This window comes from Galeopterus variegatus, unplaced genomic scaffold (genome assembly GCF_000696425.1).
Source record: "Galeopterus variegatus unplaced genomic scaffold, G_variegatus-3.0.2 Scaffold1285, whole genome shotgun sequence".
Taxonomy (NCBI): Eukaryota; Metazoa; Chordata; class Mammalia; order Dermoptera; family Cynocephalidae; genus Galeopterus; species Galeopterus variegatus.
Window position 1 is genome coordinate 205,122 of NW_007727396.1, and position 25,497 is coordinate 230,618.

The following is a 25,497-nucleotide window of genomic DNA, read 5'->3' on the forward strand; positions in this document are numbered from 1 at the left end:
TTGCGATCCGTTGCCGGACACGGAAAAAAGACAAAAGACAAAAAAAAAAAAAAAAATTGCAAGCAATAGACCCCTGGAGATATGACTTTGAACTGGTTTTTAGGACTCCTTCACTGAGACTGGGTTCCAATACCTCTCAGAGATAGGAAAGACTAGATCAGCCTACCCTTACCCATCTACCTTTTCATTTGTTGGAAATATTGGGTTTCCAAGTTACATTTCATTTGAACTAAGTTTATTGGCTCAAAGTATATTAGAAAACCTGTCACCTGAAAGGTATTTTGTGTTTTGCAGATTTTTTTGAGGAATTAGTTTTTCCGGGGCCTAACTTTTAGCTTTTAACAGTAACTAGTAATTGGGCAGCTTTGTATTTACATGTGAATCACTTGCGTATTAAGATTTGGGCTCCTTTTAAGAATGTGGAAAGATGGGCCTTCTTTTTCAACACATTTCCAGGGAGTTTGTTACCACCACCCCTGTGTTTAAGAACACTTCAATCTTAGAGTTGTGAAGTCCTTTGTCCATTTGTTTCTGAGAGTACTCTGGGCTAGGGATTTATGGGAATCTGAAAGCCTTCTGGGAGCATCTAAGAAGATAAACCCTGATTAGAGCTTTGTTAGTATTGGTTTTAATCAACTATTTATTGAAGTTCTCAGTATAATTAAGGAAATCAAATATTACATGTACTACATCTGTTGTAATGGGTTCGGGTGTGTCTTAATTCATTCTGTCAAGTACTGCCAGTATAGCAAATGAATTTTATTACGTTTTTCCAACAGAGTTCTTTTGTCAGCCAGGGATTGGTTAACAACCCTGTACTTAATTCTGAAGTGACAGTTTCACATCAAAAATGAATAGCCACTCCACAAGCAATTGTAGTTATCCTTTAGAGGAGGGCATGCATGCTTTCCAGTTATTTTGTCAGCTGTTTTAGTTTGGTCTTCAGTTGATATTTAAAATTGTTTCACTTCCACAAAAGTCTATATATAGTGACAGGAAGGAGGTCAGTGGTTGCCTGGGGTGGAGTTGAGGATTTACTGCAAAAAGGATATGAGGGAACTTATCTTTATGTTAGTAAAAGGAAAAATAATTTCACATTTGGGGTCCACATATCTGAGAATCAGACAAAAGATATAGAGAGAATAGCAAGATTAAAATGTAGGAAATAGTCATGAAGGTAAAAAGTCTATGAGTAGGTGTGATAGGTTGTTTTTATGGCAATGTGAATAAACAGCTGTGGGAGTTCATATGTCTGAAATGGTTAGTTGATTATGGGGATGTGATAAAGTTCTATTAAAAGTACTGGGAGCTGTGTTGGATTTCCAAGAGTAATTCTGTGTTTTCTAGGGATGGGGTGCTGGGGAGGCAGGTTTTTTGTTTTGTTTTAAACATAGTTTGATCATCAGCATCTCTAGAGTTAGCCTACTTAATTGTTCTGTGCCTCAGTGTTTTGATCTATAAAATTAGGTTAATACCATCATTGTGGTTTTATTTATTTTTTATTTTTCTTATAAAGATGACTGGTAAGGGGATCTTAACCCTTGACTTGGTGTTGTCAGTACCACGCTCACCCAGTGAGCTAACCAGCCGGCCATCCCTATGTAGGAATCCGAACCCATGGCTTTGGTGTTATCAGCACCACACTCCCAAGTGAGCCACGGGCCGGCCCCTAATTGTGGTTTTAGAGGTTAAGAAAATTAATATTGAAAAGATAAAATACTCAGAACAGCAGCTGGCACAATACTATAAACATGTTTGCTATTTGATTTAAGCTAGTTTAGCAGATAGTGAGAGTTGAACCCACTAGATTATGTAGTTTGAAAATACTTGCAAAAAGTATGTTTATCCCTATGATCATACTAGCCTAGAAAAAGAAGAGGCATTCAGCAGGTAAGACTGGATTCAATGGGCATGATGTTTTTGTAAGTACTGAGGAATGTTAGGGGAAAATTACCCTTCCTATAGGCACTATAACTATAGGAAATTGAGGCTCATCTTGTCCTGACTTTAAAGGCTGAACTTTTTGCATTTGGCAGCAATTGCCTGTGGTGATCCATAATTGATAACCCTAGGTTCCCATGTAAATACTACAAATATAGCAGTGTATACTTAAAGAGACATGAATTGAGATATTAAGATGGAGGTTTTTCTTTTTTTGCATTTCAAAGTAGATTTTAATTAGACTAAAAATCTTGGGCTGGCTGATAACACCAAGGCCCCGGGTTCGGATCCCATATAGGGATGGCCAGTTTGCTCACTGGCTGAGCGTGGTGCTGACAACACCAAGTCAAGGGTTAAGATCCCTTACTGGTCATCTTTAAAAAAAAAAAAAAAAAAAATCTTGATAGAGTAAAATGAAAGCTGGCTATTTTGCCAAAAAGATTAGTGTTGCTAAACTTAAACAGGAAGCTCCTACCTTACTTTTTCTTATATTTACCTTGGCATTTTTCCTCTTGAGTGGTCTTTATTTTTTCTGTTGCTCTTAGTGCCCAGTTGAATATCCCCCTAAAACTGATGTTCTAGCTGGAGTTACATTCTTTTTTTTTCCTTTTTGTCTTTTTTCGTGTCCAGCAACGGATCGCAACCCTCAGTGTCGCGCCCGTACCGGACCGGGACCAGCAACGGGATCGCAACCCACAGTGTTGCACCCGCACCTCGCTCAGCCAGTGAGCGGGAACCGGTCTGTATGTGGGATCCGAACCCTCGGCGGGAGCGCCGCCGCACTCCCAAGCGGCGCACTGTAGCAGTGCACCACCGGGCCGGCCCTGGAGTTACATTCTTAAATATGTGTCCTCAGCCTGAAATTAAAATGTCTACTTTCTGGGCACAAGTTTATATCAGTCCTGGTGTAGCAAACTTCTTAAGACAATGTCCAAGCTGTAATTTGACCTCACTGCATGAGTGTTAAGTCTCATGCAGGTATGCCTAAAATATCCCCTTTGGTAAAATGAAAATATTCTCAACTTTTCAGTCTCCATCACAGCATGAAAGAGATTTGATGAGTTGAACTGAACGTGAATGTAGTTGGTTTCTTGGAAATGAAGCTGTTAGTATTTTGTATTTTGGGGGTGGCTGGCCATTACAGGAATCAAACTTAGTTTTTTTTAAAGCTAAAACAAAATATTGTTTGTATTTCATGAAATTTGCCTAATAAGAGCTTATCGAGTTTTGGTGCAGCCAAAAAGCTGACACTTTGTTTTGGAACCATTCAAATGAAGTATACTTTTGAGATAAGGGCCATCACCCAAGGTAAACTCATTGCCTTGGGGCAGAGGGGAAGTGAAGGGGCGTGATGGGAGGAATCAAGGACACAGGAAGAGCTGTGCAGGTTTTAAAATAGGTTGCGGAGACAGCTGGTCTGTGCCCATTATTAATGTGGCAACCAGAAATCAGTACTAACAGTGAGTAGTGTCCTGTCTGGAAGATTTGTTTTATCTCATTTTTGTTAAAAGAAGTTATTTCCTAAAATAAGCTAAGGACCAGTGGAATTCAGGAAATAAGTTAAACCTTATGTTGGAATGTGCTTGTCCCAGAGGAGAATGGGTGACCTTGGGAGGGGGAAGGTTTATTTGATTGGTTGGTTGATTGGATAGAGGTAGAGATTAGTCTCCAGCCTTTTTAAAAATCAGAGTTCCTAGTAACTGGTTTGTGATAGCACTTTTGTATTTCTGGCAACTTAATTTTAGGACTATTCTGAGCCAGCACTTAAATAGTAGTTTTTAATTCATATGCTATATGATTTTTTACAACAACCTTTTAAGGAAGTAATTAGGATAGTTAACAGGTTTAGAGAAATTGATGTAGGATCTATACACTGCTAAATGACATAGTCAGGAACAGGTCTTCTGATTCCTAGACTAGTGAGTACACCAAATCAAATCACCTCACAAAAGACCTATATTGCTAACTTGATGTAGCTAATACTATTTTAGCTTGAAGCAAGACCTAGGCAGTCGGTATCAAAGCTGCAGATTATCCCCCAAAGCTGCCCTTCATCTCCACCCATTTTTATTACTTTCACCTATTCTAGAATTTTATTTACAAGACATTTATCTGCAATTAACTGGCAATGCTATGTTATGTGACTGGCAGTATATCGAATTTTAATTTCTTGGCTGTGGATAGTTACTTCGCCATCTTTCTTAAAATAAGTAAATTGTATGTGTTAAAGAAGATACACAAAACAAGATTGAATAATACAAGTTGGGTCTGCTGGGCCGGCCCGGTGGCGCACTGCTACAGTGCGCCGCTTGGGAAGTGCGGCGGCGCTCCCGCCAAGGGTTCGGATCCCATATACAGACCGGCCGCTCACTGGCTGAGCGAGGTGTGGGAGCAACACGGTGGGTTGCGATCCCGTTGCCGGTCCCAGTCCGGTACGGGCGCGACACTGAGGGTTGCGATCTGCTGCCGGTCACGAAAAAAGACAAAAAGGAAAAAAAAAAAAAAAGTTGGGTCTGCATCTCTGTGTAAATAAGGTGACCATATAGGCTTGTAATTGCACACACATTGTTATCTTCTCAAGAAATTATATTGAGGTTGTTTTTTTAATGTATAAAATATGTATTTATTCACTTTTTAAAATGGGCATTAAAGGATATTGATCCAGTATTTCTGAAAGTATTAAGTGATCACATAAATTCCTCACTAAATTAGGCACTTAGCACACTTTCATTGACGACTCATATCATGTTTATATCTATTGAAAATAATACAGACTTTGATTTAACTTCTATTTTGACAGTTTGTTGCATATTCTAAGGACCCAGACATAGGCTTGGTGGCCCATCTCTTGTTTTTCCTGGTTTATGACTTTCGGCTTTGTGGAATACGGCTGAGATGAAAGGATTTATTGACGATGCAAACTACTCCGTTGGCCTGTTGGATGAAGGAACAAACCTTGGAAATGTTATTGATAACTATGTTTATGAACATACCCTGGTAAGTGTGCCACCTTAGATTTCTCAAATATGTTTATAATTTTCTGAATTCTAAAAGCATCAGTGCTTTGTTAATTTGTTCATCTGATAAAAGTACTTGGTTCAGATGTTCACTTTTCCAGGTTGTCTTAACTCCCCCCCCCCCATTCTCCTTGAGTATTGTAATGCGTATTTCTTTCTAGTCGGTGTTATTTAAAAGAAAGAATGCTTCCTAATAATTAGCCCTTTCTCTGCTATGCCTTTTAGCATGTGACCTCTTGTATGGTCTGTTTATTTTCTTGATTTGTTGCCGGCCAATCTTCTAATCAGTGCATGGCTTCTTATTCATTTTTCTCAACTCTATTCTTCAGTGGATTTTAATTTACTTTGAGATAGTCTTGCTTGTGTATCGTTGACTGAGAATTTGATAGTTTATACTGAATGCTTACTCTACTGTCCTAGATGTCAACTTGTACAGAATCATATTCACTGCTACTTAAGGTTATTTTCATTTTAGACTTACTTATAGAAGTATTTTTGTTTATTGATTTACTGATAGAATGTTTCTTTATTGGAGATAATTTCCCATATTCCCCAAATTTGTTGAATTATTTTCATGTTACTGGTGTTCAGTAATAGGATACTGAAAAACTTTTCTTTCCTGCTCCTTGGCCTTTAATCTGCAGATGAGCTTAAATCTTCCCCTCACTCCAGCAAACACTCTTTATTTCTCTCTTCCTTTGCCATCAAACTTCTTGGAAAAATAGTGACACCTGTCATTCTGTCCAGCAATTCCTGCTGAGTCATTCTTTAGATAATGCTTTCATGTCCCCAAAAAGCTCCTGGTAAAATTTTAGTGACCTTTCCTTTAGCAATTTAGCTTTCCTCTTTGACTTTCGTAACACTCTTTTTCTGGGTCCAGTAAGGTCTTTGAAATGTTCCTTTCATCAATCCTTGTTCTACATCCTAAATTACCCCCACCATTTAGTGACATTTGGTGAGAGTTAGTCCTCAACCCTGTTCTCTGCTCTGGCAGTCTCACCTAATTGTATGGCTCTAGGGTGATAATTCTGTATTTTTCTCTGTCACTCATTCTACATTTTGCGTGTCTTCCCTCTTAGCCTTAGTCTTTCCTCCACAATGTCCTTGTGTTCATCCCTTCTTCCATTCTCATTCTCTCAGTCTGCCTCTGCAGGTGTCATTATAGTGACCTCCTAATTCATCTCTCTTTTCTGTATTGAAAGAAAAATGAATACCTTGTTTATTATCCCAGTTTTCTTACTGTTGCCCATAAATACCTAGTTTGTTCTCTCATTAAAGTAAATATAAAATTTCTGTCTCCAGAGTACGATGGATTAATAAATACAACCCTTCCAAATCTGCCACACATAATCCGTAACTTCCATTGATATTTTATCAACTAGGCAGTATATTACAATAATAAACATTTTCAGATAATGTGGGTTAAAAAGTAGAACACAGTAAAATTGTCTTTATGGTTTCTCAAACAATGTTTGGATGTTGTACATTTGCCTACCATCTAGCATTGGGTAATTTATACTCTAGAATAGCCACAACTTTACATAAAATCATTGCACATCTCTTCCACATCCCTAACTAAATTAAGTTTTCTTACTTTTGAGGGAAGAGTATCCTTATTCAGGTTTATCTGACGTTTGGTATACCTTTGTACTTTATCTAGTTTTGTCATCTCCTCTGCACACAAACTAACAACTTGCTTTCTTAACAAATGGTTTCCCAGTGAAGTTGCTCCCTTATTTTCCCATCTTGTCTTAAGGTACAATTTTAATAGGGATGCAGTTTTGTTTATATATCCTGAACTGGCAAAATAGGTCAAGTTTGAAAAGAAAATATATTTAGATTCTCCTTTAATGTTGACTAGATCTAGTTTAATTACTCTTAACAAGCTTTAAATGTACTAATATATGTAAATGTAAGTCTTGGCTCATTTGTAGAAGAAAAAGGGAGATCTTTTCTAGTTATGTTACTCTTATTTTTCATTTGTTCTTTGATGTTTCCCCCCCCCCCCCCCAAAACTATAAAAAAAAGGGAAAAAAGCCTTTTTTAGAAAATATATTTAGATTCTCCTTTAATGTTGACTAGATCTAGTTTAATTACTCTTAACAAGCTTTAAATGTACTAATATATGTAAATGTAAGTCTTGGCTCATTTGTAGAAGAAAAAGGGAGATCTTTTCTAGTTATGTTACTCTTATTTTTCATTTGTTCTTTGATGTTTCCCCCCCCCCCCCCATAACTATAACAGACAGGGAAAAATGCCTTTTTTGTGGGAGATCTTGGAAAGATTGTAAAGAAACACAGTCAGTGGCAGAATATAGTGGCTCAGATAAAGCCATTCTACACAGTGAAGTGCAACTCTACTCCAGCTGTACTTGAGATTTTGGCAGCTCTTGGAACTGGATTTGCTTGTTCCAGTAAGGTAAGTATTTTCATTTTTTCACTAAACTGCAGCATTTTAAAATTCAGCTTAACTTGTAATTAACCACAGCAGTAGGAAAACAAATGCAAGAGTGTCTGACTTTTGGATGGAGTTTTTAAATAATGGTTAAACTTTGCAAGTGTAGCAATGAAATGGAGGTTTCAGTGTGGTGAGCATTCGAGAAGCTTTCTTTATCGTTATTAATCAAAACCTTTTATTTGTTCCTTATTCTAGGGCTTAGAGGTAGCTCTAGACCAAGCAACTTCTGACTACAGCAAATATTTCTAAACTATGAGATTTCTCTGGTGGTACTTCTTAGAGGTCTTTAACACAGTATTGGAAGCATTACCAGAATATGAACTGTGACATTACATTATCTTAATTTAACCTCATATAATTTTGGTTTAACCAAAAAATAAATATAAGATAGTAACCAAATGAAAAGTAATAGAAATTTTGCCTTTTAGCTGACACTGTTTAAAATCTGTTTTCACAGAATGAAATGGCTTTAGTGCAGGAATTGGGCGTATCTCCAGAAAACATTATTTACATAAGTCCTTGCAAGCAAGTGTCTCAGATAAAGTATGCAGCAAAAGTTGGAGTTAATATCATGACATGCGACAATGAAATTGAATTGAAGAAGATTGCACGTAGTCACCCAAATGCCAAGTAAGTATAAAACCAAGTACTTAAATATTATCTTAGTCCTCAGGGTGTTGGTTTTGTCTTTAGTCTAGGAAGAAGGGGCATTTATGATATAGAGTAGTGATGTGTATTGTAATTCTAACTTAACCTCATTTAAAGTTCCTGTATGGAAAATGCTAATAGCATTTTATTGGCTGCCTAGTTCATATCCTTTGTGTGTAATTGGGATGAAATATAGGCAGTTTGAGATATGATCTAGTAATCTTTTAACTTGAGGAAGAAAATATGGTGTTCTAATCAAATAGGGCCACAGCTATGTTTCATAATTACATTAACCCTCTTATTAGCTATTTGATATGTTGAGGACAGGGTATATTTTGCTCAGCTTCTTTCCGTTTAGCAAAGGGTTTTAATCTACCCTTGGCCATAGTTCTTGAATGGTGTCCTTAGCAACAGTGTCTGAGGAGCCTAGTCAGTAGATTTGAGGGGGTTTCTTTTTTAAGCCTCAGCTTTTCTTTGATCGTGAAGTTTTAATTTTTTTTTTTACTTGCACCTGCATGCATCTGAGATACTTTTGTTTTTAATTAAGAAGTTTACTTTGTAAAAGCAAAAAGTTTTGAGGCAAAATTCATGTTGTCTGGAATTGGTGTGTCAAGAGGAGGACTTTAGAATATACTAAAAGTAAATTGTGATATTATGAAATTGTTGGCTTTTAATGAGTTATACGTTCCATTTTTTTTTGTATATCTATAATTTTCTTAATGACTTTAGTGTGATGTCAAGGTATTCTGACAGTATTGATTACCCCGAAAACCTTTGTTTGTTTAAGGCCTTTTTGGGAAAATTGTTGGGAAACACTTGTTTTTCTAAAAAATCTTCCTGATCTATGATCTTCTGAAGACAAGCTTTGATTTGGAGTGTTTTACTGCATTAGATTGTGAACTGAAGGATCCATATCAGCCTTGCTCTCTGAGCATCAGGACTTCCCTGGGGAAAAGTTTTACAAACAGTATTTGTATATTTGCAGATTGTATTACTTAACTCCTGATAATAGAGAAATTTAATCAGTCTTGATCATTTTGTCTTGGTTGTCATGGTTTGTTTGGAAGGAAACACCAAATGGATTTGAATCAGTAGACTTTTAAAGGCTGCTGTTTAGACACATAAAATAAAGCTTCCCACTTTTTTCCAGTTAGAAATTAGAACAATCTAGGAAATTTGAACACATTTTAAGCCCTGACATTTCTATTGAAAGACAGTGATGGCATTGCTATTCAATGTAGTCTTTCTAGGTGTATTTTTGGACTGATAGACTTGATTTGAAAGTAATGTCGTCTTTCATTACAGAGCCCAACCGACTCTTGCTGCTGCAACAGTCTTAACTTGCTGCATTTTCCAAAATCCCATCCTTGAAAGCTTCATGCTTTAGGCCCTAATTGCTAGTTTTTTCTCTATACAGGATTGTTTCTCACTAGGTTCACTTGATTCATCCGTCGCTGGATTTGGGAGCACTGGCAACATAATCAACATACTTCCTACAATCTTCAGGCTTCACATGTGCTGATGATGATGTAAACCAACTCTGCCCCAATCATCTTCCCCTTCTCTTAGGGTCTTACTACATATTGCAACAGAAGATAATATTGGAGGTGAAGAGGGTAATATGAAGTTTGGCACTACAATGAAGAACTGTAGGCATCTCTTGGAATGTGCCAAGGAACTTGATGTCCAAATAATTGGGGTTAAGTAAGTATTTGTTTTAAACTTTATTTTGTAGTGGTAGTCTGTCTTTCTGCTTATTGATTTAAGATTTCATTTGCATGAAATCTAAGGTTCAACTTCTTTCAGTTTTCTTAATATGCATGTTGTGTCGTCTTAATTTAGGAAAAGCAACTAAATATGCTTTTACCTTTTTAATACTGTTTTACAACTATACTGTCCCCCCAATAAAGAGACAAAATAGTAAATAATAAAATAGGTTAGTGAAGAGCAGTTTAAATCACTTTCTTTTAAATTGAATGGAGAGGATTTGCTAGAATTTTAACGAATATTAAAATGACATTCAAATTCTAAGTTGCAGGTGTCATTTCATTTTTTTGTTTACCATCCAAAGACTCTTCTTAATCTCTCATGTACTTCAATAAATCAGACCTTTTTTTTTACCCTCTTGGTTTTTATATGTGAGGAAATGGAGACCCAAAGAGGTTTAATGATTTGATCATAGTCTCAGAACTAATTAAGGACACAGTAACATACTGAGCTCCAGATTTTCTGGGTTGCCACTTTTATTGCTAGTCTCACTGTAGTAAAGGTTTTTCTTTTTAAAATGTTCATAAAGATTTATGGAGTCACCATTGTTAATAGTTTCTTGTATCTTTTTATATCTCTTTGTACATAAACATAAGTGGTAGTCTCTTTAATGAAAAATTGGATCTTGCTGTATCCTACACAATAGATAACATTCCATGTTAGTCTAGATAAAATTTTAATTCTCCCTTAGATGACAATATTGACATATTTGAGAGTTTTGTTCACATTTCAACTAAATTTTGTTTTTCAAGTTAACATACAAGAAAATTGACTTTTTGGATATACAGTTTTATGAATTTTAATATTTGTGTGCCCACTGCCACAATCAGGATACAGAACTATATTTCAGTTAAATTTAAGTATTCTATTCTGAAGCTTTGTGTCACTAATAAATATACTAACAAGTATGACTATTACTTGGCTGAATTAATGTTCATTTGTATTTCACAGTAGACACATTTTTGTATTTGTCAGATAAAATTGAATGTTCAAGTTAAAGATTTTGTAATCAGTTGGATTGATGGTGCTTGTTACTTCACCAAATATATATGCAACAAAAAGGCACTAGTTTGTCTTATTGACCAATATTTTTTTATATATATATATAAACGCATGCCCTATTTTATAACCATGGGGCATGACTGATGACTGACCTGCTGTTTAAAATGTTTGTTTATAGAATTAACAGTATTACTCAAACATTGCTTTTGCTGAAAAGCTGCTAACTTCTATAATTCGAAGCTAGTATTTCTAATACTTGGTGGGGTGTGTGTGTGTACCAAATCTGATATTTGGTGAAGTTAATGGAAATACTTATGGTGTCAGTATGGTGAATGATATTTGAAAGGAATTGTAGGAAATGCCTCTAAAACTTGCTGCTGCTTTAAATTTATTACTCTGTTTCTTTCAGATTTCATGTTTCGAGTGCTTGCAAAGAATCTCAAGTATATGTACATGCTCTATCCGATGCTCGATGTGTATTTGACATGGCTGTAAGTTCTTTCCTTATTTTGATACTTTAAGCCAGGCTGTTACTTAAGACTAAGATTCAGTATTGTTTTCTACCGGTGTGAATTACTCTTATTCCACCTAATATGACACACACCTTATTTTTTTATAAGTACATAAGACTATACAGTCACACTTTTTAAGTGGGTAAAGGAGTGAAATAGTAATTTACTTTCATGTTTCTAGAAGAGAGTATAGACGAGATCAGGGAAACAATATACATAACATTGAGTTAATCTGTTTGTTAGTAAAGCCCAAAGAACTTGTACCAAAGGTAAAAATAGATACGTCCCTGACGGTGTTTTCAAAATGTCCTCATATACATTACAATTTGGAAAAGCATTTGAAATATTTTTTCATCTCTAGGGAGAATTCGGCTTTAAAATGAACATATTAGACATTGGTGGAGGCTTCACAGGAACTGAATTTCAATTGGAAGAGGTAAACTTTTTTCAGTGGGTATGCATATTAAAATAATCGCTTTCTTTGCTACCTAAATGGTAGATGTGTAGACCAGGATTTTTACAATGGCAGAAGCTAAAGCCTGTAACATATTTAAAACTATTCAAAGAAAAATGAAGTCAGTGAGAATACCAGCTAACTATGAAAAGTTTGATAAAATTCTTTAAAACCCTGTAAAAATTACCACAGAAGATTTTCTATTTCAGATGTGTTTCTGTACTTGATGGCACAAGTAGATTCATAACTTAGACAACTTAGGCTGTTTTATCTAAGTGCACATCATTTCTCCTTCTCACCTTTCTGCTCTACTCTCCTTTCCTCATTCTGTAATATCTAGAAACTATGATTTTAAATTTTGCTCCTCTGTTGCTAGTGTCAAGTATAAAAAAAGACTTAAAAAAAAATACTGGTAGGTATTTGTATTTTTTTAAATTAATGACATTCTGGTAGTTACAAAATAAACTTTGATTCGAAGGCCTGCTTAATTAATTTGCTTGAAGATAACTGCCAAATAGCTAAGCTTCATGGTCTATAATTGGAACTGCTTAATTTTCCTAGAAAATTTAATTAATAGTTACCAATCTGTTCTATTGTGAATTCTCTAATCCAAGATTGAAAACATAATCTACGATTTTAAATTTATAGGTTAATCATGTTATCAGCCCTCTATTGGATATCTATTTTCCTGAAGGATCTGGCATTAAGATAATTTCAGAACCTGGAAGCTACTATGTGTCTTCTGCATTTACACTTGCAGTTAATATCATTGCAAAGAAAGTTGTTGAAAATGAAAAATTTTCCTCTGGAGGTAAGTTATAAAGCTTATAGTTTTGTTTTTGTTAGTTCAGTTAGTCTGGAGATGAATACTCAGTCATAAAGTTGTGCGTGCCGTAGACAGCTGGGGAGTTCTTCAAAATGCCGTAGCTAAGGTCCCATTCCATAAGACTTCCTGAATCCAGCTCTTCTGGTACTGATGTTTGGATGTGCATGTTTTAGATAAACTTCTGCCAGACAGTTGATCCTCATCCCTTGTTCAGAACCACTGTTTTATTGTGGTCTCTGTTATGTTCCTCTTACCTCAGATGAGTCACAGGGAGAATTTGCCCCATACTTTCTTACATAACAAGGGCCAACAAAGAGTCCTTTTAATCCATGTCAAGTCAAGCCAACAAAAAGGCACTAGTTTGTCTTATTGACCAGTATCACTGCAGTAGGAAATATTGTTTTGCATTAATGAGACTTATTTTTTTTCACTGTGGACTAATCTACAGTCCACAGAAAGAATGTCAGTTTTCCCAATATTGTCCTTTACAGCTTTTTGTTTTTCCTTGTTTAGAAGTCAATCTAGAACCACATTATTACATTTGTAATTTCTTCTTTAATCTGGAAAAAGTTTCTCAGCTTATTGCTTTGTATTTTTTTACTTTTGACATTTTTGAAGAGTAGAAGTTTTGTAGGTAGGTGTTCCTCTTTCAGTTTGTCTGATACTTCTTCATGATTAGATTCAAGCTATGCATTTTGGCAGGAAATCCAGCAGACACACTGTTTTCAGTGCATCATATTAGGAAATACATGATATTGGTCTGTTCTAATATTGATGATGCTAGATTTTCTGTTTTTGTTTTTGTTCTTGTTTTTTTAAAAGATGACCGGTAAGGGGATCTTAACCCTTGACTTGGTGGTGTCAGTACCACGCTCTCCCAAGTGAGCTAACCAGACATCCCTATATGGGATCTGAACCATGGCCTTGGTGTTATCAGCACCACACTCTCCCAAGTGAGCCACGGGCCTGGCCCTTGTTTTTGTTTTTTGATGCTAGTTTTGATCACTTAGTTAAGGTTGTGTCAGGCAGGTTTCACCATTGTGAAGTGGCAAAGTAATTTGAAACTGTGTAAATAACCTGTTTTTTCTTATCAGACTTTTCACTTCATTAGTTTTAACATATATTGATGAATTCTAACTCCATTATTTAGTCTACCTTAGTGGCCTTTACTTAAAAGAATAGCTTTTTCTTCCCTCCTGTTTGTTTATTTATATTAGATTAGACTTGCGGATACTTATTCAGTAGATTATATATTAAATTCATTATTTTATTGTCCCAAATTTGGGTCCTTCAACATACCCCCCATCATTCTCTGAGCCCTTTTTTAATTTCCAGATATTCCAGGCTCATTTTATCTTTCCGTGCCTCAGTTCTATAATCAGTTGTTTTTCCAAGGAGCCATGGTTAATATTGTGGAGAGCATTATTTTAAAAACCAAAAAATGAGTATTGATTGTGCTGACTAATAGTTACTGGGCCACAGAAGGGGTGTTTTCAAAGATTTCAAAGTGGTTGTTACTATTTTCCTTCCCATTGCAGTATATACATGCAAGTTCTGGTTGTTCCCTATCACCACCACTGATTTTTGGTATTGTCAGTCCTTAAGTTTAATCTACTCAGTAGGTGTGTGGTGGTGTGTCTCATAATTTTAATTTGCATTTACGTGACTACTGATGATGTACTCTTTAAGTATTTTTTTTATGTGCTCACTGGTTAAATTCCTTTGTGGGGTATGTGTTCAATTTTCTTAGGCTAATGGTTTTAAGATATGTTTATACAGTATACTCATATATCAGTCTTTTTTAGTTAATTCAAACGTTTTGAGAAATGTGAGATTGGCATTAATTAGTTTTATAGATATAACTCAGTCTATTTGATATGCCTTTTATTCTAACTATATTAGACATTTTACTATTAATTCATCTTCCCTTTTTCTGTTTTATTTCAGTAGAAAAAACCGGAAGTGATGAACCAGCCTTCATGTATTACATGAATGATGGTGTTTATGGTTCTTTTGCAAGTAAACTGTCTGAGGACTTAAATACCCTTCCAGAGGTTCACAAGGCAAGTTTTATTATAAATAATTTCAAAACCTGTTTGGCAGTTTATAAACTGAACTGTTGTTTCCTAAAGATGCATTCCATATTTTTAAAAGAAATATTTTAGGATGGGGGAAAATGCCCTTTTTTGAGTATTTGCGTTTTTCTGAGTTCCTTTAAAAAGAAATTGCATGGTAGTCTGCGGCCTTGACATGGAGTTAATGGTACCACTGGAACTTAAGAAGGTGCACCCCTGCCCCTGGTTCTCCCAGGCCTTTCTGCCATGGGGACATTAGATCTGAGATAGTGAAAAATGTTTCTTATTCACCCACAAATTCATTACCTGCATGAGTAAAAACTTAATTTTTAAAAAAATTTTCCTTCTCTACAGAAATACAAGGAAGATGAGCCTCTATTTACAAGCAGCCTTTGGGGTCCATCCTGTGATGAGCTTGATCAGATTGTGGAAAGCTGTCTTCTTCCTGAGCTGAATGTGGGAGATTGGCTTATCTTTGATAACATGGGAGCAGATTCTTTCCATGAACCATCTGCTTTTAATGATTTTCAGAGGCCAGCTATTTATTACATGATGTCATTCAGTGATTGGTAAGGTGATTTTATTTTAAAGCAGATGTGATACTTCAGGGTATATTTCAGATTTGCTTATAACTTGAATTCTATAACACATACGTAACTTCCAACTAATAAAAAAATGATAATCCTTTAAGGGTTATTGGAAGACTAAGTTTTAGTCCTGTTTTGTTGTCTATTTGTTATGTCATTGTGTGTGTGGTCTTTGGGCTTAAATTCAGTTATGCTTATTTTTTCTTTTTATGTAGGTATGAGATGCAAGATGCTGGAATTACTTCCGACACAATGATGAAGAACTTCTTTTTTGTGCCTTCTTGCATTCAGCTGAGCCAAGAAGACAGCTTTTCCACTGAAGCTTAAACAGGCATTAACGCTTCTTTAGATCTGAAGTTGCAGGTTAAACTTGTCTGGTCTACATTCCAGTGTGAGGAAAAAAATTCAAGCAATCTTATTCTGTTAACTCTTTTGGAAATAAAAACTATTAGTAATAGCTATTTGGGACCAGACAAAATCAGCTTTTATCTATAATTCATTGGGGGTTATGGCAGATTTAGATAATGTATCCAGATTTAAACTTACGAGTTTGTCCTACCCCTTAAGTGTTTAAAATAAAATATGCAACAAAATGGATGACTTAGTGGAGATGGAAGCCCATTAATTGGGTTCCCCATTAAACCGTTTACATACAAGTACACAGTTTTTATACTAAGGATTCGTGTTTAAAAGTCTTGTAAAGTTAATGTCTTTCACCCAGATATATCAAATGTCAGTGGAAGACTAGTGTGACTTCATTAGATACGTTTAGTGTATTTAGAATGTGTAAATTTGTGCTTTGAACTGTAGTTTAATAAATGTAAAATTGCATCATAGTATTTGTTGTATTTGACCTAATGTAACCCTTGTATGATTGCAATAAAATTTTGTGTAGATTTTACTGTTTTTTTTTTTTTTTTTCAGGCTAAAACTTTGGGAAAGGGGCTAACTTGCAAAGGTAGTTTTGAAATAGATGTGTATATGAACTGTTTTTGAAGGTTGTTTTTTCTTTTGTAGCCCATTTAAGTTTAGTTTGGCTCAGTACATTTTTCAGTTATTTAATTAGTAATTTAAGTAAAGTGTTTGGTAAGTCATTGTGAAGTTGAGATTCATTATGGAGAATTGATGTGCAGTAAGCATGATTTTTAACACCAAAAATGTTAATGCATAAACCAATTGTAATAATTAATAGGTGTTTCTGTATAGATAGAATGCATAGAGTACCTTAGTAAATCTTTGAATCACAAGTCTTTTGGCTGAAATAGAAGATTCTGTTAAATACTTTGAGTAAACTTGGGGGGAGGGCAGTAAAATTGCAGAAAACTGCAGAGCACTAAAACCTAAAGAAGGGCTACATCTATATACAGAAACCTTGATGCTCTTTTGCACGGAATATTTAAATTCAGAGTTGGGGGAGGGGTTGGGGTGAAGCACATTTTTCTTCAGTTTCTCAATTGCAGTGATTTCAAGTTCAGGATTTTTTTGTTAGTTTGAACTATTCCCTTAGTTTCTTGTTATTTCCCACTTGTTCATCTTAGTAATTACATTTAATGCTTTTCATACTAAAATTTTATGGTGTTAGGGAAGGGAGTTCATGTCATTAACCTGACAGTTGTTGCCAGGAATTTGCTTTGTTCACTGCTAGTATATTAGTAATCGTAGATCTCAGAATCACAATAATAGTAAACAACAGGGGTCATTTTTTCCTAACTTACTCTATGTTCAGATGTGGAATTTCTGTCTCCCAAGAGGAAATGTGACTTCACTTTGGTGCCAATGGACAGAAAATTCTACCTGTACTACATAGGAGAAGTTTGGAATGCACTTAATAGCTGGTTTTTACACCTTGATTTCAAGGTGGAGAGAAATTGATCATGAATCTCAGATTTTAATCTCTTAAACCAGTAGTAGGTGCTTAATATTTTTTGATTTGATTAATGCCCATTTGAATTTCATGGATTCTATTAAAAACAAGACCCCAATCCATTGTCATCTAATTGCCCTTGGACTTTTTCAAGGTATAATATGGGGTTTTATGCAAAATTCCAAACTACCATGCAATTTCTTTTTAAAAATCATAATAAGGAGGAGGAATTGTTCCTTACCTTCTTTATATGTTGTGCGATGTCCAGAAATGCCAAACCTTTTTAAAGATGGTACAACTTTGAGTCCTTCACTTGACTGTACAGGCTTGAGTTCCATGGCATATCAATTTTGCCATATCCATAGGGGAGCTGTTCTGTGTGATACAGCTCACAGTTGCAAATGTGAATGATAATGGTAACTTTAAGAAATGTCTGTATTGTATTTTAAGACTGTTTGCCATAAATCTGAAGTTTGAACCTATGTATTTCAATTTGGTATGCTAAAAAAGTACTGAAGTAATGTAAAAGCAATTTTTTTACAATACTGTATTCTCAATTCAAAATTTAACTGAAAATATAAAACCCAAGTGATTTCTATATAGTAACTTGAACTGTAAGGTAACTTGTGTGTGATTCTGAATACACAGATAAAATGTTTTTATTCCTCCTCATGTTTTACTTTTATGGCTTCTATCGTGAAATAGGGGTGAAATTTTACGTATTAACTTTGCACATATTAACTTGCAAGCATTCTTTCAGAATCGTATTTATTACAGGGTAAATTGAATCTGGTAAAATGGTGCTGGGAATTATATGGTACAATGAAGGTTTTGATAAAAGGTCAGCATATATGTGAGTACTAAGATATTTCTAGGGCCACCTTTTCTAGACACATTAATTCAGCAGCCTCTTAACAATTTTAAACTTGGACTAAATGAAGTAATAGATCTATATAAATTAAGCTACATGTTATTCCAAGTAAATGTGGACCCTGATACCATTCAATACAAATATGTTAGAAAAGCCTCACTCTGTTCATTCCCTTTTTTCTCCCTTGTTTTTAAGAGTATATTTAGTTGTTAACTTGTGTTTTAAGTCTTCTGAACTCTGCTGAAATGAAAATCATCTCTTTTTGTTTTTTGAACACTTTTGTTAACTGGCTGACTTGATAGGAAACCCTTTCTTATTCAGTATTTTTCCAGAAGGAACAATAAATTTAAAGATTCACTTTGTAATTTAGACAATGCAGTAGTATGGGGCTGTTAGTTGAAGGTGTAGATTTTGATTCCAGTCCAACTGATTCAAATACTGCCTCTGCCACTTACTTTCCTGCGTGAACATAGGCTAGTCACCTAAACTTTCTGTGCTTCAGTTTTTCCAAATGGAAAATGGTGGTATTAGAAATACCAACTTCATAAGGTTGTAAGGATATAACAGTTGTAAGGTGCTTAGCACAGTTCCTGGCACACGGTAAGAGTTCAATAAACATCAAATCTATATTCTTTTGGACAAGTTGCTCTGGGCCTTGGTTTCCTTGTCTATAGCAGAATGGAGATAATAGAACCTAATTTTGACAGATTATTGGGTATTAAAGGAGATTACTAGTCTTAAAAGTGCCTAGCTACAGTGCCTGGCATATGGATGCAAATGGCATCTGTAGTTAATACTTGGTGTCAAGATGACTTTAGTATATTCTTAACCATTCTCTTTTGTCCTTGGGTAGGGGTTAGGGGAAGGTTGTGCTTGCTGCTTGTTACTTAAATTAGTTGATTTTTAAAAAGTGTAAATCTCAGTATTACCTAAAAGCACAATAATTGTAGACACACTTAAGCTGCCTAGCAGGAATCAATTAAAATAAACCAAAAGAATTCTAGTCTTCCGCATCCAAGTTATAAATAAATCCTGTGAATTATTTCTCTCCATCCTGAAGCAAAAAAAAAAAGGTATGGTGCAAGTCAGTCAGTATGCAGACTGTCATAATGGGGATAAACCTGGCCTGGGAATAAGAAACAATCTAGTCTTGACTCATATTTGCTTGACACTTATCTCTACCTACTTAAAGCATTAGCTACCAGCTTTAAGAATGGCTGTATTTTGATAGCAAAAGATACATGTATGATTTCTGGAACCTTTTCCTCCAGCTGGGACTGGAGTCAAATTTGAGTCAAGGATTATTTGGATTGGGTTTTTTCCTAGCTCCTGTGTTGCTAATTTGGGGCAGGAGAAAAAAATAAAGTGTGGTGTGTTTTAAATATAAAGAAGTTGTGATAATGTGTGATGATCTATATGGATAAATTAAAACTAACCTGAAAAGTTTTCTGACTGAAAGTTGCAGTTCCTACTCTTAAACATACTGAGGAATTGTTTTTCCTTTGCTTAATATGGATAGTGGATACTATGTTATTTTCTAAGTGCATGTCTTCACCCAGCAAGTGTAGATATCAGGAACACTGAAACCACCCCAGGCTAAAAGGGCACTCTGACTTCAGTGTTACACAGTTGAGAAATTTGTGGCTTATACAATGGAAACTGGGACTAGTCAAACTAAGGTTTTTTTATATATGTCGATTAGGAGAAGGCTTAATCTACACAACATGCTCAATTTGTGTTGTCATGGCATATCATACTAAATGGAGCAGGGAAGAGCCATCCTTACTCCTGAATCCCTTGACCTGTATATTTCACTTCAGCTTCAAAAGCAATTCCATTGTTAAATGGTCTTTCAAACCCTAGTTCTACCATAGTACTGCTTATGCCTGTCAAAACCCTTTGTAGTTGATTTTTCATTTGCTAATGGCCTAGTCAGAGGATTAGCACTGGATCAGTTATGGGAAATTAAAAAGTTAAGTATTTGCAATTCTGTAACTGGTAAAGTGTGCATCAGCAATAGAAAAAGGGTTGTGTAACAGTGCAGAATATCTTGGAATAAACTTGTAGGATGTTATTTGGATTAAACTTAGTCCCAAAGTCTAATTAAACCAATAATGGTGACAGACCACCTGGTGTGCACCTGTGCATACAACTTTGTCACTACTCAACTTTTTAGCAGCAATAGGTAGGAGAGAGGACACTTGGCTAAATTTTAATTTTTGATTTCATTGACTTTTCTCCCATCCGTTTTCCAAATTGCTGTACTTTCTGGGAATTTTTTTTCTCAGCTCTGTATTCCCAGCCTTCTGTTTTTCACTTATATAATTTTAAACTTCCAAGCTAAATAATTTGTAACAATATCTCTTACCTCTGAGAATGTTTTTTGGAAGTTTCCCTTCTAACCTGGACACCCCTTCCCATCCCCCACCCCCACCCCCAGCACTGGATTGTCTTCTGCTTTTTAATTGTATCTTTCATGATGAGGATCATTCCTCAAATGTTTCATAACCTCAACTGAAAAAATAACCTGTCCTGGCGGATTAGTTGGGGAATTTATTATGTCATTATTTTGAGGTCTTTGCTGATTCTGGGTCAGTTCTCTTCATATCACCTGCCTTAAGGGTGATGGGCTATCTGCCAGCATTCTAGATGCCCAGCAGGGTAAGAGGGTTGGGCTGCTTTCACTGCAGTAGGGCGCCCCTGCCATTCCAGAGAAATGTGTCTACCATTCCAAAGTCTCATTTACCTTCTCTAGAGGATGAAACCTCAGTCATGCCAAATGAGAGAGGGCCCTTGCCGAGCTGTGCAGTGTAGGAAAAAGAATCCAGGATTTGAGTGCTTGAAACAGACTTTTGGCCAATCCTTATTTGGCCCCCACCTCTAGAGGTCAGTAATTGCTGGGGTTTTTTTCCAAGACACTGCCCCCTGGGCCTCCCCCGCCCCGCCCCCCATTACGGGTCTTGGAATTCCATTTCCTGAAGCTGCTAAATTATGTACTAATCTGTCCACTCTCCACCTTCCATTTTTCTTCTCTTGATTTCTTGGGCGTTTTGTCCTTACAAATTCCCATTTAGTTCAAAAAGGAACAAGAATAGGTATGCATTTCCAATCCACCAGTAATAATGTGCCACTCGATATATACCACGTGCATGAACATAACTCAGATTTAGGGGCTTTTTAAGATTTTATGAGACCATTCAAAATGTCTCCATCTGCCTCCTGGAACTAAATTTGGGGGAAGTTTTAAAAGTCCTCTGGCATCCAGAATATCAAAAAAGTAGAGTTCTGCATAAGGTTACAGGAATAGTATATGAAGTTTTATGCCTTTTGTGGATTGATGATACATACACCTAACCATCAATCCTTTACCATGCTAATATGTGAGAATAGAATTTTAATTTCTGCATTCACCTAAAATTGTTTTTTAAACTTAGTGAGTGGGGGTACTTTTAAGTTGCAACATGTAGTATCTTTGAAACACATACTGTGCTGCTTTTATGTTGCAGCAAATCAGTCTTAATGCATTCAGGGCATTTTCTCTGTTTTAGTGCTCCTCAGCTTTAATTACTTTATGACTGAAACCTAACCTCGTAAAATATCCCTTACTGTTAAATTCTCAACAGAAATAAAATAATGTAAGAGCATTTTCAAGGTTTGGTTTCCTCTTTTCCTAACTCTACGATTCAGTTGGAGGTAAGAATGTAAACAATGCACTTAAAGAGCTTGATGGGAGAGGGAGAACTTTAGTGGTCCCCAAAGAAAGACATCGTTATAAAATTAAGAATGGGTGTAGGTAATGTTACCTTCATACTGTCCCATATAAAAACTTCATTTAGAGTATTTTGGACTGATGTAAAGGAGGTCAGAGAAGGCCGTAGTGCAGAGCTGAAGATGAGTTCACATGGAGGAGGAAAATAGTACTTTCTTTCCCGAGTGGGATGATGCTATTGCTCCCTCCCATTTTGTGTATTGCTGTAACTTGACGTGCTTTTCTAAAAATAATTACACTATGCCAGATTTCACAATAGAAAAAATGGAGTTCAGGCACACACTCAAACCTTGTCAATGCAACATTAGAAAACATAGGAACCAATTTAAAATGGCAGTACAGCTTTACACATGTTAAACAGTTAAGAAGTACACAAATACTGCAATCAATGTAACACCTGACCTTGAAAAAGACCCAAAGTTTGTGGAGGTGGAAGGGTTGTAGCTTGTGAGTTATTGTCAAATGGTAGAAAGAAGGCCACAAACCAGGTAATTTATAAAGAAAAGAATTTTGTTTCTTACAACTCTGGAGGCTGGGAAGGCAAGGGCTGCACATCTGTTGAGAGCCTTCTTCCTGCATTACCCCATGCTGGAAGCTGAAGGGCAGGAGGTGGGTGGAACTCACTTTTATAACAAGCTCACTCTCAAGATAACACCCATTCCCACAATAAGGATATTAATTCATTCATGAGGGCAAAAACTTCACGACCTAATCACCACTTATTAGGCCCCATCTCTCGGTACTGTTGCATTGGGGATTGAGTTTTCCAGGTAACAATGGGTCACACCGCTGATAAATTGGTTCCAGCCTTTAGTGTTGCCTGTAAATTTCTTAAGGGGAGTGGGGTTGCTGGTAATGAAGGGTTCAGTAAAATCCTTGCTTTGAAACCACTTTGTTCCTACGCCTTTATTCTTTCAAGGTGGAAACTTTTACAAGGTTGACACTTTCTGTATATAACCTCAAGCTAAAATGAGAGAGGTTCAGGTCTCTATACATCATCAAGTTCAGGGTGTTTGATGAGATCATTTAGGAAAAGCAGCACAAGTTAAGAGATTATAGGGGTGAGTTAGTAGGTGCGGCAAGATTACCAACGTCAGACCTCTCAGGGGATCAAATAATAGGCATTTCTTGATATGTATAACACCTATCTCTATGACTCAGATCTTTAGATACTTCAATTTTCTTTTTATGTTGTTTAACTTAGGGCCCTAGACTCAGGATGGGTGATGGGTGATAAGAAAACTGGTGATGACCTCTTTAAAAGGTTAAGAAGCCTCCTACTTCCTGAGTTATTTTGAAAGCCCTGTGCTGTACTGTGGCACTAATGAGAAGACCAACATTACCATAATTGGAATAGCAGCAAGGCGGTTCCATTGCCCAGCTAGGAGGCTGCAGATTTTAGCTAAATCATGCAGCCATTGCACTTTACATCACTGTTCTAAGGGCTTTGGTTATTAACCCTTTTAGTCCTTTTTTTTGTTACTTAGTTTTTATTTCATAATCATAAACCTAACTCTGCAGTCCAGCAAGAGGAATAAGGAAAATATGAAACCCAATGAACTGCAGCAAGAGCACAAAGATTACAGGATACTGTGAATAGATGGGGTGAAGGGGGCTGCTAATGTGAGCTACAGAAGGAATAGTCTGGTGGTTAGGATAAAAGAAGCCAAATTTATTAAGAGTTGTCTACAGTTGACAATGGTGATCTTCTTCCTGATCTTGCCATTCCTGGACCTAAAGTGCTCCATGGCTTCGACAATATTCATGCCTTCTTTCACCTTGCCAAAGACCACATGCTTGCCATCTAATCACTCAGTCTTGGAGTGCAGATGAAAAACTGGGAACTGTTGGGATGGGTCCAGCATTTGCCATGGATAAGATGCCAGGGCTTTATATACTTCAGAACGAAGTTCTCATCATCAGATATCTCCCCATAGATGGACTTGCTGCCAGTGCTGTTATGGCACGTGAAGTCACCACCCTGGCCCATAAACCCTGGAATAACTGCGAAAGCAGGAGACTTTATATCCAAATCTTCCTCTCCAGTGCTCAGAGTTGAGATAGGAGGTGCTCAGTTTCCCTGGGTTCAGGTTTCAGGCCGTTCCCCTGGGTCTCAAACCACTCCCCTAAGACTCAAGCCCCTCCTCTGAGTCTTATGCTACTGTTGCTTGTTGCACCTATTTTCGGCACCAGCACATGGAGATTGAGACTGCAGGAAGCATACTTATGTAATTCCAGTGGCTGAGCATGCTCAGTAGGAAGGAGTTTATCCTATAAATGACCTCCCACTGGAGGTGCTTGAGAGTACGTAGAATATCCTAAGTGTATTTGGTGGAATTTGACCAATAAGCGTGCTCTAAAGAGACCAACTGAGCATACATAACTTGTTACATAACTGGGAATTATGCCCTTAATTGACTATTCATTAGATAGCATGAATATGTACAGACGAGCGAACTATAAAGGTAGAATACAGGAAGAAGGTGGAGCTGCTGCTTATTCTCTCTGGAGCCAGCCTGCACTTTGCCTGTGAGGTGTGTATTTCTTTTTGTGTTAAACCTGCATTTAGCAGACAGTTGCTCATTCCCAGCCGCCCTTTGCCTGCAAAGTGTGTGTTTCTTATTCTTTACATTTAACCTGTTTTTGCTTTCTACTCCGACTCTGCTCTTGAAATCTTTCCTGTGGTGGAGTCAAGAATCTGGTAGAGGACAGGGTGAGTTGAGGTCAGCTTTCTAACCTCCACAGACCCTCTCCTCTGGTATCAATAGCACAAAAGTTTTCTGCTGTTTTTGGAACTTTGCAAACAGCTTAAAGGAAACATGGCCCGAGGGCTCACTGTCGACAGCAATGTCAAAGAACATGGTGAGATTGACCATGGCTGGCAGCAGGAGGCTTGGGGTGGCGTCTGGTGTCTACAAAGCCCTTTGGGTCCTTTTAAATGAACTCAATCTTCAGAGCAAACCTATGAGTTACAGACTCAGGGCCTCATTTTGCAGTGGCAGAGCTAGGACTGTAACCCAGGCAGGCTGGCTCTGGATCTGGTCTGTTGCTCATGACCCCATGGTATTCCACTCCGATCTCAACCAAATTTCCACTTTCCTGCAGGAAATTCTCTTTGGGTAGAAAACTCAGACATAAAACATTCTGTGAAGATCTGTATCTTTAGTATTTTAAGTTTTCTTCACTGTTATTTTCAAATTAAAAAAAACTCACAAATCTGAAAAGTGATAAACTCCACATAATCATTAACCGATTCTATAGTATTGTGGTTTAACTGCCCAAGTTAGGTCATTTTCTCCAGTTCTGCAACTACTATTGGCACCATTTAAGGTTTATATGGGAGTTCGGAAGCTGGAATGGCCCTTCAGAGTTGAACCAAATAGACACATGAGGACTGGGACTTTTTATCTCAGTATTAGTCGGTCATTGGCCACAGGCTACCCCTTGCAAGGAGTCATAACTGTTACCAGAGGAGAGAGTCTGGGGAGGTTGAGTCGCTGACCTTTCAAACCTGTTGCCTACCAGGTTCTTGACTCTGCGGCAGGAAAGAATTCAAGGGCAGAATCAGAGTAGAAAGTGAAAGCAAGTTTAATAGAAAGAGCAAGGAAAACACACTTCACAGGCAAAGTGTGGGCTGACTCGAGAGTGAGCAGCAGCCTTGTTTTGCCCTGGCTTCCAGCTTTTATAGTTGGCTATCTAACGTGTTC

At 36.7% G+C, this 25,497-nt stretch overlaps 1 protein-coding gene and 1 pseudogene across 2 annotated transcripts in view; one reads left to right on the forward strand and one right to left on the reverse strand.

The window, feature by feature from the left end:
- AZIN1 (antizyme inhibitor 1) overlaps positions 1-18,660 on the forward strand; it is a 34,105-nt gene extending 15,445 nt beyond the window's left edge. For both annotated transcript variants that reach the window (XM_008576090.1, XM_008576089.1), the window contains 10 exons: positions 4,742-4,938; positions 7,203-7,376; positions 7,873-8,045; positions 9,633-9,767; positions 11,242-11,323; positions 11,706-11,780; positions 12,447-12,609; positions 14,572-14,687; positions 15,054-15,268; positions 15,502-18,660. In XM_008576090.1, the coding sequence (XP_008574312.1) occupies positions 4,837-4,938; positions 7,203-7,376; positions 7,873-8,045; positions 9,633-9,767; positions 11,242-11,323; positions 11,706-11,780; positions 12,447-12,609; positions 14,572-14,687; positions 15,054-15,268; positions 15,502-15,613 (1,347 nt within the window). In that variant the 5' untranslated portion in view covers positions 4,742-4,836 and the 3' untranslated portion in view covers positions 15,614-18,660. The remainder of the gene's footprint in view (positions 1-4,741; positions 4,939-7,202; positions 7,377-7,872; positions 8,046-9,632; positions 9,768-11,241; positions 11,324-11,705; positions 11,781-12,446; positions 12,610-14,571; positions 14,688-15,053; positions 15,269-15,501) is intronic.
- Positions 18,661-23,418: 4,758 nt separating this feature from the next.
- Positions 23,419-24,666, reverse strand: LOC103593153 (annotated as a pseudogene).
- Between the last annotated feature and the right edge of the window lie 831 nt (positions 24,667-25,497).